This window comes from Mesoplodon bidens (genome assembly GCF_964165515.1).
Source record: "Mesoplodon bidens genome assembly, chromosome: 6".
Lineage (NCBI taxonomy): Eukaryota > Metazoa > Chordata > Mammalia > Artiodactyla > Ziphiidae > Mesoplodon > Mesoplodon bidens.
Window position 1 is genome coordinate 21,142,441 of NC_138162.1, and position 13,828 is coordinate 21,156,268.

The window sequence follows — 13,828 nt, forward strand, 5'->3', positions numbered from 1 at the left end:
GGATAAGACAGAAGATCATGGGGGAAAGACAGGAGATCATATGGGGCCAGGAAGGGCGGGGGGAGTAAAAGGGGGATAAAATGTGGGAACTCAAAAGGGAAGTAGGATGAAAGATTATAGGGAGAACTTTAATGAGGATTGTGGGGATTGTTGAGAAGGGGCTGCTCATGAGGGAGCAGGGATGAGGGGATTATACAGAGGATGAAAAGGGGACTCATAAAGGGAATCTTGGAGGTGCTAAAACCGTGGAGAACTGCTAGGTTACAAAGGAGAGAGCAGAAGGGTACTTAAACTACGCTCGCCTACCGGGGTCTGTTTTGAGATTCAGTTAGGTCATATCAGGTCAACTCCGGGTCACGGTAAGGTAAAGCTAAATCAGGTCAGGGCTAGGTTAGTTCACGGTTCAATGGAAGACAGGTAAGAATGGTAACCTTTTCACCCCGGTCCAGGGACCACACCTCCCAGAGTGCACTATTCTCTCCCCTACCCTCCTAAATGAAGACAGGAAAGAATGCCCAGAGTCACCGCCAACTGGTGGGCGCAGTTTTCCTTTAAGGCTGCCTTTGACGTTGCACGGGTTCCAGAAGGTTCTCCCGGGATTCGGGCAGTGGCCAGTACGTCCCACGTTCTCAAACCGGAGATTGGACTAAAATAGTTGTCCCCCGACTGGGGTCTGAGCCCCACAGACCAACCAATAAAATCAAAGGGCGCGTGGAGTTGCCGCCCTCTGTCCCTTTTACCAATGACACGACGAGATAGCGAAGAGGTGTGGTTGATTGATCCCAAAGTGCACCAGTCAGACCCACACCAATCACGGCCCGGAATGTGTGCGCGTGTGGCCGGGAGACAGGGGCGGAGAATGGGCGGCTACCACAGAGCCACTCGTTGAAAGCTGTCCAATTACAGCAGAGGCTGAGCTGAGTGACGGGCAGACGGCGCAATGGGCAGCGCGGAGGCGGAGCTGTGGGGGCGGGTTCCCGGGCCCGCTGGCCGCCGCCGGCGGGCGGGCGACTCCTGTCCAGAGTGGAGGCGGCGGAGCCAGAGCCGGGGGAGGGGGCAGCGGCTGTCTGACGGACCGCGGCGGCGCCCGCAGCTCCTCACTGGTGAGGGCGCCGAGCCAGGACTCGAGGGTCCCGGGAGGGGGGGCGTCGCGCGTCGCGAAGCCAGGGGTCCTGGTGTCGGGATGTCGGGACACTGAGAGCCCATCGGCTCTTCCACCGCGGGGGTGTGGAGGCTCGGGGTCTGCAAGGTGCTCGATGTCCGCGACCCTCTTACAGGGGGCAGCCCGCGTCTGAGCCGGGGGAGGGTCGGGCCGGGTCGCACTGGGTTCCGGGGAGGCGTTTCTGAGCCAGCCCAGTCAGCCAGCGCCGGTGACATCACCGACCACCCTCCCCCGCCGGAGCCCCCTCCCCTCTCCTCCCCTTCTCTCCTCGCCGCGCCTTTTGTCCCAGCCGAGCTCTGCCCCGCCCCGCCCCGCCCATCTGCGAGGGAGGAGACTCCCTGTCAGTGACTTCATTGAGTAGATTCTTGGGGATTGGGGTCTGGTCCTCCCCGGAGAGAGAGGCGAGAAGAACACGCTGCCTCTCAGGCCCTCACAGACAATCACACCTGTCAGAGGTACACACGCTGCCACTCACAAGCACACACTCTTCGCACTGCCAGCCTTACTGTCACACAGCTATACAGCCATTCACAATCAGCCAGGCATCGCTGCATCTGAGAGCAGGTGACCGCTGGACCCTATTCCTTCACTCTCCACACCTGGGGATCAGGTCCAGCTCCTGCTGCACCGGACAGGCCTTGCTGGGCAAGTGCCTCTGAGAACCTGAGGAGGCGGCTTCCAGAGCTGCAGCTCTCCAAGCAGGCTCCAGTGGAGCGATCAGAGGTGAGGGGCTGGGCTGGGCATGTTTAAGCGCACAGTGCTCTCCTGCCCATCCCCAGCAGCACCCCCACTACAGGCCCGAGGCGCTTTCCGGAGCTTCCCACACTTCTGGGGAGAAGACTTCTTAGCCAGCTTGATGTTTAAAATTCAGCTGGAGCCCTTAAAACTTCGAGCGTGGACGCTGAATGGGTTTGTAAAGTTTCGGTAAGTCCCTCTGGAGAAGGGCACTCATACCCATACCGAGTCAAATTCTCCATGTCATATCCCCCTCCATTGCCTACCTGCTTCCTCCATCTCATCCTCATCTCATCCCCAGTTACATATAAGAACCCCCCTTCTGTCCCACCCTTACATTTGAATGAACTGCACCCCTTGTCATTCATCTCTTATACCAAACGCTTCAGGCATCCGTTTTCCACATACACCTCCTCTAGTATTTCAACTCTCTACATCCTACTGGTAACCCATTTGCCACTTCAGACATTTCCATTTGTCATCCTTCATCCCCCTCCATCAGTACTTCATTTTCTGTATCAACCGTCCCCCCTCCCTGTACCAGTCGCCCTTGCCATTTCTCATTTTTTAGTCCTGCCTCTACATTAACATCCTCTTCATTCTCTCCATCAAAGGCAGTGCCATGCCATGGGGCTCCTTTGTCATTCCAACACGTGGCTTGTGGGTAGGGGAGGGAGGGAGGAAAGAAGGAGGAAAAAAGGCAACTCCTGAAAGAGCTTGCCCTATGTCTGTGGAGGCAAGAGAATTACAGGTCTAGAACAGCTAGCACGGGGTGCAAGGGAGGAAGCTGGCCGGATAAAGAGGTAATGCAGGGACAGTGAGGGGAGGGTTGAAAGCACTGGCAAGGCATTCCACTCGCCCTCAACCTAAAAGCTGCTACAGTTCTCTGGGGGCACCCCCTTGGTGTGCTAGGGTTCCTTCCCAGTTTCAGGGGAAAGAAGGTGTGGGCTGAGGCAGAGATGGCGGCAGACCACCCCCAACTCCCTCTCAGACAGCTTTTACTGCTGCTTCCGAAAATGGCTGCCCTCCCCCAGATGCCCTTTCTTCTCTGCCTCCCCAGCCACAGGCTCCCCCACCAGGCATGACATGCTGGAAGGGGAAAAGGGGGAGTGCCCGCCCTAATGGAGCCTTCTCTTCGTCAGAGTGAGGTGACTCCCAGAACCATGAGTCAATCTAGCCACCTGTAATAGGCCCTGTGGGGGCAGGAGTTAGGGCTGTTGTCCCTGTCTACCTGGGGCCTTGAGGCCTCCCCTAACCCATTACAGCCCTCACTCCTGCCAGGACACCCTGTAATCTCTCTGAAGCAGTCAGAGGCAGAAAAGCAGGCCTTAGCTGTGGCTGCCAGCCCAGGACATTGCTAGAAAGACTCTGGTTCTCTGGGCTTTGGCAGGGGTTGGCCAAGTCTCAGCTGGGTTAGAGAATGGCTTCTGGCCATTCCCCCAACTAGCTCTAGCTACAGGAAAGTGCCTTTCCCTCTATCCACCACAGAGACATTGATGGAGGGAGATTAGAGTGAAAGAATGAGAGTCCTGTGTTTCTCCCTCATATAAATAACAAATGCCCCTGCATCCAGCACATCAGGGACTATCAGAGGAGTGTGGGCCTGGCACTGGGCCAGATCCTAAACCATGAGGCAGGTGAGAGGGAGGGACTGGTAGGGAAGGTACTAAGGAACCGGTGGTTAGTGCCCAATTGTCTCCTAACAGCTAAGGTTTAAAAGCCCTACCTCCAGGATGCTTTTGTTCACTAACACTGATGCTTAGGTGGCACAGACATGTCTTCACACACAGTTTTGTGTGTAGACACTGGGAAATGACTAAAGGGAACTGTTGCCCTGGTTGGGGGAAGGACGGTGTCACCCCGCCCCGATAATGAGAGAGTTAGAAACAGCAGTATCCAAAGGCTGTGAGTCATCCTCTAATCTGAATCACACGTGAGGCTTAGCATAGTCTGGGGAGCGGGGGCAGGGAGGCCTGGGGTCTCCAGTGGCCGAGAGGAATTCAGGTACACACACTCTGACTCAGCCTGGCTGGCCAAGGCAGCTGGCTGAAGACCCAGGTCTGTTCCCAGCCCTGGGCCACTGCCCCAGCTGCCCTTAGCCTGGGCACTATGCCTGAGGCATGGCATAGGAGACCATGATGCTCAGGTGACCTCACCCAGTATGCTGATCTTCACCAGCTTCTGTGCGTGGGTCTGTCAGTCCATGGTGCCACCTCACTCAGCAGGGCTTGTGGGAGTCCTCAGTCTGGCCCAAGGACCTGGGCCTTAGAATAGCCCCAAAAAGTGGGCCACAGCCCCCAGCTTCCTGTTGGGAAAACCCAGGAGCTAAGGAAAGAATCACAGAATCCTAGAATGTCAGAGCTGGAAGAGATCATCTAATCCAACCCTTTCATTTTACTGATGGGGAGACAGAGGCCCACAGAACAGGCATGACCTGCTGAAAATTACACAGTGAGTCAGGGATTGCAGGATCATCAGGAATAGGACCGGGGTAGAAGGGAATAGAGGCATCAAGGATCGGCCCTGGTTTCTTTCAGAAACAAGGACACCAGTGCCGGTCCAGTGGCTGTGATGGGAAAGGATTACTACAAGATTCTTGGGATCCCGTCGGGAGCCAATGAGGATGAGATCAAGAAAGCCTATCGGAAGATGGCCTTGAAGTACCACCCAGATAAGAACAAAGAACCCAACGCTGAGGAGAAGTTTAAGGAGATCGCAGAGGCCTATGATGTGCTGAGTGACCCTAAGAAACGGGGCCTGTATGACCAGTATGGGGAGGAAGGTAAGAGGGCAGTGCTCCAGCCTGATACTGGACACCTGTCCTTGTCTGGGGTCCTGGGTGACCCAGTTCTCAAAGCAGGGAACTGGAGACTGAGAAGGGGGTGAGGGAGGCAAGTGTTCCCAGCACTGACATCCAGAGGAAAGAAGAGACCACCCACTACCCAGCCTCAGCTCACCACAGCTCTCCCTGCCTCTCTCTGCCCCTCTCCCTCCTCAAGTTAAGGCCTTAGAAAAGCTAGAGCCAGAGGCCTTCCCCGCCCTTCTTTCCCTCCCAGCCTTATTAGTCCTGCCTGAAGTCCCCGCTTCTTCATTGGCTGATGGGGAAGGTTAGGAAAGGGAGTGTGTGGCTCTCTGAGGACAGCGCATTTACAGTCATCAGCATAAAAGTTTGGCCCTTAAGCAGCCGGGGAATTAACCACTGGAGCTCTGAGCTAGAGATGGTTGTCCCCTTCCCTGCCCCCTTCCTGCCCACTTCAGGCCAGCAGAACAGAGGTAGAGTTTCGACTCCCTGAGGAAGTGGCAGAGATCCAAGCAAGAGTGGAAGGGGAACTGCTGCTGGCACCTTGCCCCCTCCTGGGGTAGCTGGTGGCCACGCACAGGGTGTCAGGAAAGGTCCAAATAAAGCCTCTGAGAGGGCGGCTCCTCCCAGCACATCCCACGGGCATGATGTAGCTGCTAATTCTGGGCCTGCCCCTCAGGGCCGCCTGCCACCCGCCAGCCACAAGCACCTGTCAGGCTATATTAAGAGACATTGTCACAGCTGAGGACTCTCCTTTCCAGGAGGAACTGTCCTTCCTCCCCAGTGGCATCCACCTTTCTTCCACATTCTCCTCCTCACTCCCCGCGTCTAGTCTCAAAATTAGATAGGCTAATGATATATACTGTACCTGATACAAAGCAGGTGCTCAAAAGAATGTTCTTTTCCTTTCCTCCTCCTTGCTTTATGTTCCACGGCCCTGTCCTCTGTACACCCCAGTCCTCCCAACCCCCTCTTCTTATTCTCCATGCCACTAGTTCCTTCCATTTTTCCCTCCTCACCTACTAGACTTGCCAATTCCCAGATTCACCAGGCATCTTCTGGAATCCCCAGTATTCTCTCAGCTAAGAAATATTTCTCTCTGGCGTAGAGGGATGGGAAGGGTAGTGGTGGGGAAGAGGGAAGCAGTACAGACACCATGCCACCATGTGACCTGTCTAGGAATTGCACTCATTCCTCTGCTTGGCCTCACCTTTGATTAGGAAGAAGGTAGGAGCTGGGAGACCTCCACTTTCTGCATGACCAAACCTAAGCGAAGGGCAAAGCTCATGCCCTAGGTCCAGGCACCAGTTCTAATGGAGATCTACATCCCAGGAGGGCTCCTGAGGATGCAGCACAACCTTAAGGAGACATCCAGGGCCTGGGAAGGGAGAAGCAGCCTTGGAAATGTGGGTTATATTTCTGTCTGCCCTGCCCCCTCCCCAGTAGCCAGCTAGAACAGTTGTGCACATAGACTCTGTGTGCAGCCCTCCCTGGGGACAAGTTGTTCCCAGCTTGAAAGGGGGGTGGTAGTGGTACAGCAGGAATCCTTGCAGAGAAGTCACCCCCTCCTGTCATCATCAGTCCAACTTCCCTCTCTCACTGAGCTCTGCCAAGCTTCTTGAACTCACCTGATAATCAGACCCTCAGTAAAAGGAAAGAGCAGACCTTGAGTCTTAGGGGAAGGGTGAAGAGGCAGCTGTCACAAGTCACTGAATTGCTTGCCACTTGGCCTCTCTAATGAAACCCAAATCTCCTCTTGTGGTCCCAGGAAGTTAAGAGGCTAATTTAGGCTCAGGCTTCCACAGCCAATGAAATTCTAGATAAAGCCCTCAAAGAGAAGAGTCCCCTCCCCAAGCCTGGGCCCCACCCCCAAGTCTATATATTCTAGATCATTTCTCAGTGTTAATCCCCTTCCTCCCTCCTCCCCACACAAGCCCCCCAACTACTCCAATCACCACCACTACCATCCCCCTTGAAGACTGCCCCCACAAATCTGAGCCCCTTAGACAGAACCTGACTCCAGAGAGAGTAGCTGGGGTCACCACCTGCAATGTGCCAGCTCACTCATCCTTTTTGGCTGCTCTCACATTAGGTATGGGGTGTAAGGCTTGGTGTTGTACAACTCCAAGGAGCTCCCTTCCCATTGCAATCTATGTCTGTCCAATGTGTGAATGGCAACCCCTGGAGCTGTGCAACACTGTGAGCCCTGAGTGTGGGAACAAAGTATTTGAGAACTTTTTGTAGAGAAATAGCTCCTCTTCTCCAAGCTAATGATCTTTCTTGCTTTTGGGGGCCCCTCCTCATTTCCCATTTGGGCACGAGTCAGAGAAAGAGGAAACCATGCTAGAAGTAGAGTGAGAGTGGGAGCTTCCCTGGTGGCGCAGTGGTTGAGAGTCCGCCTGCCAATGCAGGGGACATGGGTTCGTGCCCTGGTCCGGGAAGATCCCACATGCGGCAGAGCGACTAGGCCCGTGAGCCATGGCCGCTGAGCCTGCGCGTCCGGAGCCTGTGCTCCGCAACGGGAGAAGCCACAACAGTGAGAGGCCCGCGTACTGAAAAAAAAAAAAAAATAGAGTGAGAGTGGACTTCCTCCTGGACTGTATTGCCACCTTATTTGGGACAGGTCACTTACAGCCCTCTGTATGGTCAAATTCTGTCTGATTGCCTCTTCCCCTGTCTTTGGAGATAAGCAAAGATATGGGAGCCAGGTATGATTTGTAATGTGACCCCAGTCATTCAAGGCTTTGTGAGACATCTTTGGGTCACAGGTACATGGAAGAGTTTACAGTGCTGGAAGTCACATCTTACCAGTCTTCTAGTCTTAGCCTTTCAGCCTCTTTGAACCTCGAGATGTGCCTTATTTATTTATATTTTTTTGTGGTATGCGGGCCTCTCACTATTGTGGCCTCTCCTGTTGCGTAGCACAGGCTCCAGACGCGCAGGCTCAGGGGCCATGGCTCACGGGCCCAGCCGCTCCGTGGCATGTGGGATCTTCCCGGACCAGTGCACGAACCCGTGTCCCGTGCTTCAGCAGGCGGACTCTTAACCGCTGCACCACCAGGGAAGCCCAAGATGTGCCTTATTATTAAACATATAATTAAGAGTAGAAATCTTGCCAGAGATTTTTCTTACTCTATTAGGCCAGCCCTCTCTGTGGGAGTTAAAGCTTGCTTCTTCCTCTAGGCCCATGAACTAGGAGCTAGAGGGCAGGGGGAGGAGAGTGGGGTGGGGCGGAGACCAGCCATACTGCCCCTAACTTCTCCTCCCTCCAGGCCTGAAGAGCGGCGGCGGTTCATCAGGGGGCTCCAGTGGCTCCTTTCACTACACCTTTCATGGGGACCCCCACGCCACATTTGCCTCCTTCTTTGGCGGCTCCAACCCCTTCGATATCTTCTTTGCCAGCACTCGCTCCACTCGTCCCTTCAGTGGCTTTGACCCAGACGACATGGACGTGGATGAAGATGAGGACCCATTTGGCTCCTTTGGCCGCTTTGGGTTCAATGGGCTGAGTAGGGGTCCAAGGCGAGCCCCAGAACCACTGTACTCTCGGCGCAAGGTGCAGGACCCACCTGTGGTGCATGAGCTGAGGGTGTCCCTGGAGGAAATCTACCACGGCTCCACCAAACGCATGAAGATCACAAGGCGGCGCCTCAACCCTGACGGGCGAACTGTACGCACCGAGGACAAGATCCTGCACATTGTCATCAAGCGTGGCTGGAAGGAAGGCACCAAGATCACCTTCCCCAAAGAGGGCGATGCCACACCTGACAACATCCCTGCTGACATCGTCTTTGTGCTCAAAGACAAGCCCCACGCACACTTCCGCCGAGATGGCACCAACGTGCTGTACAGTGCCCTGATCAGCCTCAAGGAGGTGGGGCCTGGATCAGATTGTGTGTGTTTTTATCGGGTGGGGGGTGGAGGTGACAGAGACATTCTTTCCCCACTTTCTCTTTTCTTCCCTTTCCAATCACTCTACCCTACCTTTTCCTCACTTTCTGTCTCATTTTCCCCAGGCACTGTGTGGCTGTACCGTGAACATTCCCACCATTGATGGCCGAGTGATCCCTTTACCCTGCAATGATGTCATCAAGCCAGGCACCGTGAAGAGACTCCGTGGGGAGGGCCTTCCCTTCCCCAAGGTGCCCACCCAGCGGGGAGACCTCATTGTTGAGTTCAAAGTTCGCTTCCCAGATAGATTAACACCACAGACAAGACAGATCCTTAAGCAGCACTTACCATGCTCCTAGGCCCTGCCCCAGCCAGCCCAGAGCCTTCCACAGCAATAGCCCCACACTCACCCCACCCATTGTGCACCCAGCTTGATGTCCACTGGACACTAGCAACTCTTTCTAAATGCAAAAAACAAACAAAAAAAAAAACCCCACTGGTTTTCAGGGAAAATGTTCCTGTCCCTGACCCCTTTCAGAGCTGGGCTGTCTTGGGGGAGTGGGAGGGAGGTGGGGAGAGCTAGCCCAGGCCAGGGGTTAATTTTCATGTCACAAGCTTTGAATCCAGTTCCCACTCCAGTGGCTGGAGAGTGACCTGAGTGCTACTTGAAGATATAGAGATTCCTTGTCCACGCCTGTAAATAGCATGTCCTCCTTCCCCTCTCAGCTTTGCTAATACCTCTCCTTTCCCTTCCCTTCAGCTTCCTCCTACTGGGGGAGGAAGAGGATAAAAAGGACACTGCTGTCCCACCCCAGTCCCACCCCCAAGTCCACAGTGTCCAAGGTTATCACACACATATTCATGCACACAAAGCACACACCTAGAGCTATGTGTGCCTCTCCAGGGTTGAGATAGGAAGGGAAGGTCCATAAACCATGAACCGGGCCATTGAGCACGAGACACTTTTCATTTGGGAAAGGGAGGTGACGGGGCCCTCAGCAGCCTCCCTGACAGCTCCCCTGCCCAGACTCTGCAGAGCTGGAAGTACTGTCCTCCCTGCTGCTCTTAAGAGTGTGCAAGGGTAGAGGAAGGGGAGGGGGCTGCTGTATTAAGTCTAAGAGGTGGAGGGCAGGGTCTGTCTCCTAGCCCTCATCAGGAAGGGAAAGGGCTTTGGGTCAGGTGGCAGCTATTCCCCACCAAGAGATTCAGGGTCACAGGTTTCTCCCCACACCTCTGAACTCAGGGCCTAGCCACCCCGAAACTCCCAAATCCCATTTTTGTGATATATGAAGCTACTTACTTCTTACCCTTCATGGAGGCTGCGGGGGAATTTCTAGCCCTCTGACGCCCGTGTGACCCCACCTCACTCCCATAATTGTATAAAGATCAAATAGTGAAGGAGCTAGGGTAAGACTGCTTCAGCCATGTTCTGGGGTGGGGTTTTTAGGCTTTCTCACTTTGACAAGCCCCTGAATGTTTTTATAGTAGTTTTTTTGTATTTTTTTGTAATGACAGTATTATGGAAAAAATAAAGTATTTTAAAACTATGGAATCTGAGCAGGAGCAACGAACCTGTGATAGGGGTGGATGTGCACTGACAGCCTCCCTCCTGAGCCCCGCTCACCTTTGAGAAGCCCAAGCAGCCCTCGATATAAGGTGAAGCTGACCCCTTCCTTCCTCTAAGCCCAGATTCCCAGAATTTCCAAAATGTACACCCGAAACACAGCAAAGACAGAAGATATCACTCAGCTATTAGAGGAAACAAACACTATTTGGAAAGAATGAATATCCTGGGTTACGAGAAATAGAGACTGTCCTCTGAGGATGTGCTAGCCTGAGAATCAAGATGGAACTTTCCCTTTAAGAGAAAGTTTCCTCCTAGGAGGGATGGAGGAGGACTTTCTGGCTGACTAGAAAAGACACATTCCCAAAGACAGAGCCTGAGGCAAGTGGAGAGGGCGGCCGGAGGCACCTGGCATCCTTGGCCCATGCTTAGCATGGCCTGGCTGAAGACGCAGGACTCCTGTGAGGCATGAACACTGTTACTGATACTTAAGTCTGAATTGTCCAGGGATGTCTGTCCAGGTCTTTGAATTGCCTGTCCCTGCTGAGACAACTCTGGTCCTCAGGGCCTGTGTGTGGACTGCATGATGCCCTCGTCACTTTCCTTGGATCTGGGTAGGGAGGAGCCCTGTAGTCGCAGGAATGCTCATCTGCAGGCTCTGCCTGGGCCTGGACTTCCTCCTGGTGCTGACTTTCCTCCCAGATTCTTTTCCAGGATCAGGCCCATGACAGCCACGCCCTACTGAACTTCAGCGTCCCCAGTGCTATGAAGACAACTCTGCCTTCACCTGTACCTGGGCTCCACGTAGAGGCTGACAAGGTCTAGGCTTTTAACAGGGATCTCCCTGCCCTTGTTTTTTATCCTGGGACAACACCAATGAAAAAAGCTCATTCTTTTATTCAAGGTACTTTTGGGTGGAGCCTGTTCCCTCCAGTGCAGAAACCAAGGGGTTTCTGTTCAAAAGGATGTCTGCTAATCCCCCAGCCTGGGCAGGGAGATCCCTAATCCTTCATCTTCTACTCAATGTTTTCCTATTCCAGGTCTCCTAGGGTTGTCCCTCTCTTCACCCAGGGCTAAATTCTTATCCTAGCTCTTTCCTGAGGCCTGAAGCTTTGGGATCTAGGTATGCTGGGCCAAACTGCTCCCTCTGGCCTCCCTGTGGATGCAGAGGATCTGGGATCTGGGAAATTATCATGTCCCACTGAGTACTTTATGGGGATAGACTATGAGACCTTAGAGGCCAGGGGCACTTCAATGAGAAAGCCCTGAAGTTGGCCTTGCAGCTCTGCCTACAATCTGAGCCTTATCATTCTTGGAGATTACATGTGGGATTTGTGGTCCTTTAATACCTGTGTAACCTTAAACACACACACACACACACACACACACACACACGTATATAAGAATCAAGATAGTCAAGAAACTGGGGGAAAGTCTGGTTCAGCCAGGTCCTGGGTAATGGGGTCTTTATTGGGTTATCTCACTTTGATCAAGCCCCTGAATCCTTTTATAGTAGTTGTGTGTGTGCCAGGGGGTAATTTTATATGACAGTACTATGACAATCATTTGTTTATTTATATAATAACTATGATCGGCCTGTCCCTCATCCTGCCTCGGGGTTTTTTTCAAACAGCTAAGCAACCCCGGCTTAGCCATCCCTCAGACAAACCAAATCAACTGCACAGTTGGGTGGCTGAGAGAGAAGGGTGGACTGAGGAAGGGGCCATGATTGAGTCTCTATAAACTAAACAGTTTTATGGATTCAAGGAGCTTGAGAGGTAAGCTCTACCTCTACCATACCCCAAACCATATAATCTGGGCTTACTAATGCTTGTCTAATGCCTAGATCAAGGAAGGAAACTTCCAAGAGGTATTCAGGCAGTGTTCTTGACTTACTGAGTAAACCAAATATCCAGTTTCCAAGTGGCTTATAGGACTTTCCAGGAGGGGGTAGAGTATACTTGGCAGCAAGCCATGAACAATACATATCTATAGGGATCCCATTCTAACAGGTCTGCCCCAGCTTCTTGCCCAAGTAAACCTTCAGGACATTTTCCAGTTGCTTCTAATCTAGGTTCTCTTTTAAACACATTGATAGGTCATTTCCTGATCCATTCCCTGAGTGGCTCAAGTCACTTTTTATCTCCTCTGAAGAATGGTCCCTCAAAACCTTCACTAGGTTGCTTTCTGAATTTCTTGACAGGTTAAATTTGGGGCCTTTTCTCAGGCTATGATTCAGGTTCTTCCCTAGGTCATTCTCTAACTGGAACTTTGCTGGGTCCCTCACATAGAAAATTCCTAGGTGCCACAATCCAATCATTCTTAGATCATCGCTGACTTGACCCATAAACACAGAGGGCTGTGAAAGTCTAAGATCGTTCCTTCTCCGAGATTTGTCTGTTAGTTGCCCTGAGGCCACATCAGTGCCAGAAACTCTTGGATCCTGAAGGCCAGGACCCACTAGTGTTACATGGAACTCTTTCAAAGGTGGTGCTTTAGTTGGTTCCAAATGTTATTTGTAGGAAATTCTCTAAGAAAAATGGAAACTGGAACATAGGGCTGGGAGCCCAGGCTATACTAAAAGAAGTTAAAATCTACAAATTTTCACTCTGCTTCTGTAACAGTTATTATTTCATTTGGAGTGAGAAACTGTACCTCACACTGGGTCCTAGGAAAGGTTACTCCAAAGGCCCTAATCTGGGGTGGAGAAGAAAGTAGTAAGAATGGGAGCATGGATTGAAGGTGGGCCTTAGGTAGGGGCTGGGAATGAAACAGGGTTCAGGGCTAGGGAAGCAGTGGGGAATATTTAGCCTGCATTTAAATTAGAGGGGATGAAGGAACAGGCATTAGAAATTCCACTGAATAAAACAAAGGGAGACTCCAGTGGGGAGCAACCACCAGAAATCAGGACAGCAGCTACAAGGGATTCATTGAGCAGATAGGGGAGACCCTAGAAAAGCTGGCTCCATTTATGCTGCAAATGGTCCTCCCAGGCTTGAGGATGTGGGAGCTGCTGAAGACTGTGCAGTTGATTTGGTTTGTCATCAGTGTTCCACAGTGGTTGGGAGCTTGGGTGTCCTGCATGTCAGCAAATGACTCTAAAATAGTCCCAGATATCCTCTCAGCAAAGACTGGGCGACTCATTGGTTCTAATGATTTAACAAAACCTCTATTCAATAATTAGCTGACCATTAAGCTAATCAAGCAGAGACTTAGTGTCTACACATAACAAAGAATATAGACCTTACAGAATTAGTTCAGAAAAGTCAATATGCAAACAACAAAACAGCTATAACAACAAACTCTGGAGAGAATATGATTTCTAGAGTTGCCATGTTATATCATTTAAAATGTCCAATTTTCAATAAAAACTACAAAACATGCAAAGAAACAAAAAAATATGGCCCATACATATATGCAGGGGAAAAAACAACAGTCAATAAAAAGTGACCCTGGGAATTCCCTGGCGATCCAGTGGTTAGGACTCTGTGCTCTCAGTGCTGAGGGCCTGGGTTGGATCCCTGGTCAGGGAACTAAAAATCCCACAACCTGCATGGTGAAGCCAATAAATAAATAAACAAATAATAAAAATAAATTAAAATTGACCTTGAGGAAATCCAGATACTGGACTTACTAGACAAAGACTTTAAATCAGCCATTCAAAATATGTTCAAAG

The 13,828-nt window shown here is 52.0% G+C and overlaps 1 protein-coding gene across 1 annotated transcript; it reads left to right on the forward strand.

Moving 5' to 3' along the window:
* Positions 1-985: 985 nt before the first annotated feature.
* On the forward strand, positions 986-10,370 carry DNAJB5 (DnaJ heat shock protein family (Hsp40) member B5). Its single transcript, XM_081237012.1, has 4 exons — positions 986-1,103; positions 4,435-4,679; positions 7,970-8,571; positions 8,714-10,370. Exons 2-4 carry the CDS (start codon positions 4,469-4,471, stop codon positions 8,945-8,947), a joined length of 1,047 nt encoding a protein of 348 aa, XP_081093138.1. The 5' UTR covers positions 986-1,103; positions 4,435-4,468; the 3' UTR covers positions 8,948-10,370.
* The last annotated feature ends 3,458 nt before the right edge of the window (positions 10,371-13,828 follow it).

What these genes read in the sequence shown, in the direction of transcription:
- DNAJB5 (XM_081237012.1), top strand. Translation starts at nt 4,469, where the DNA reads ATGGGAAAGGATTACTACAAGATTCTTGGGATCCCGTCGGGAGCCAAT. An exon ending in TGACCAGTATGGGGAGGAAG is followed by an intron (nt 4,680 to 7,969) that starts GTAAGAGGGCAG and finishes TCCTCCCTCCAG; the next exon opens with GCCTGAAGAGCGGCGGCGGT. An exon ending in CCCTGATCAGCCTCAAGGAG is followed by an intron (nt 8,572 to 8,713) that starts GTGGGGCCTGGA and finishes CATTTTCCCCAG; the next exon opens with GCACTGTGTGGCTGTACCGT.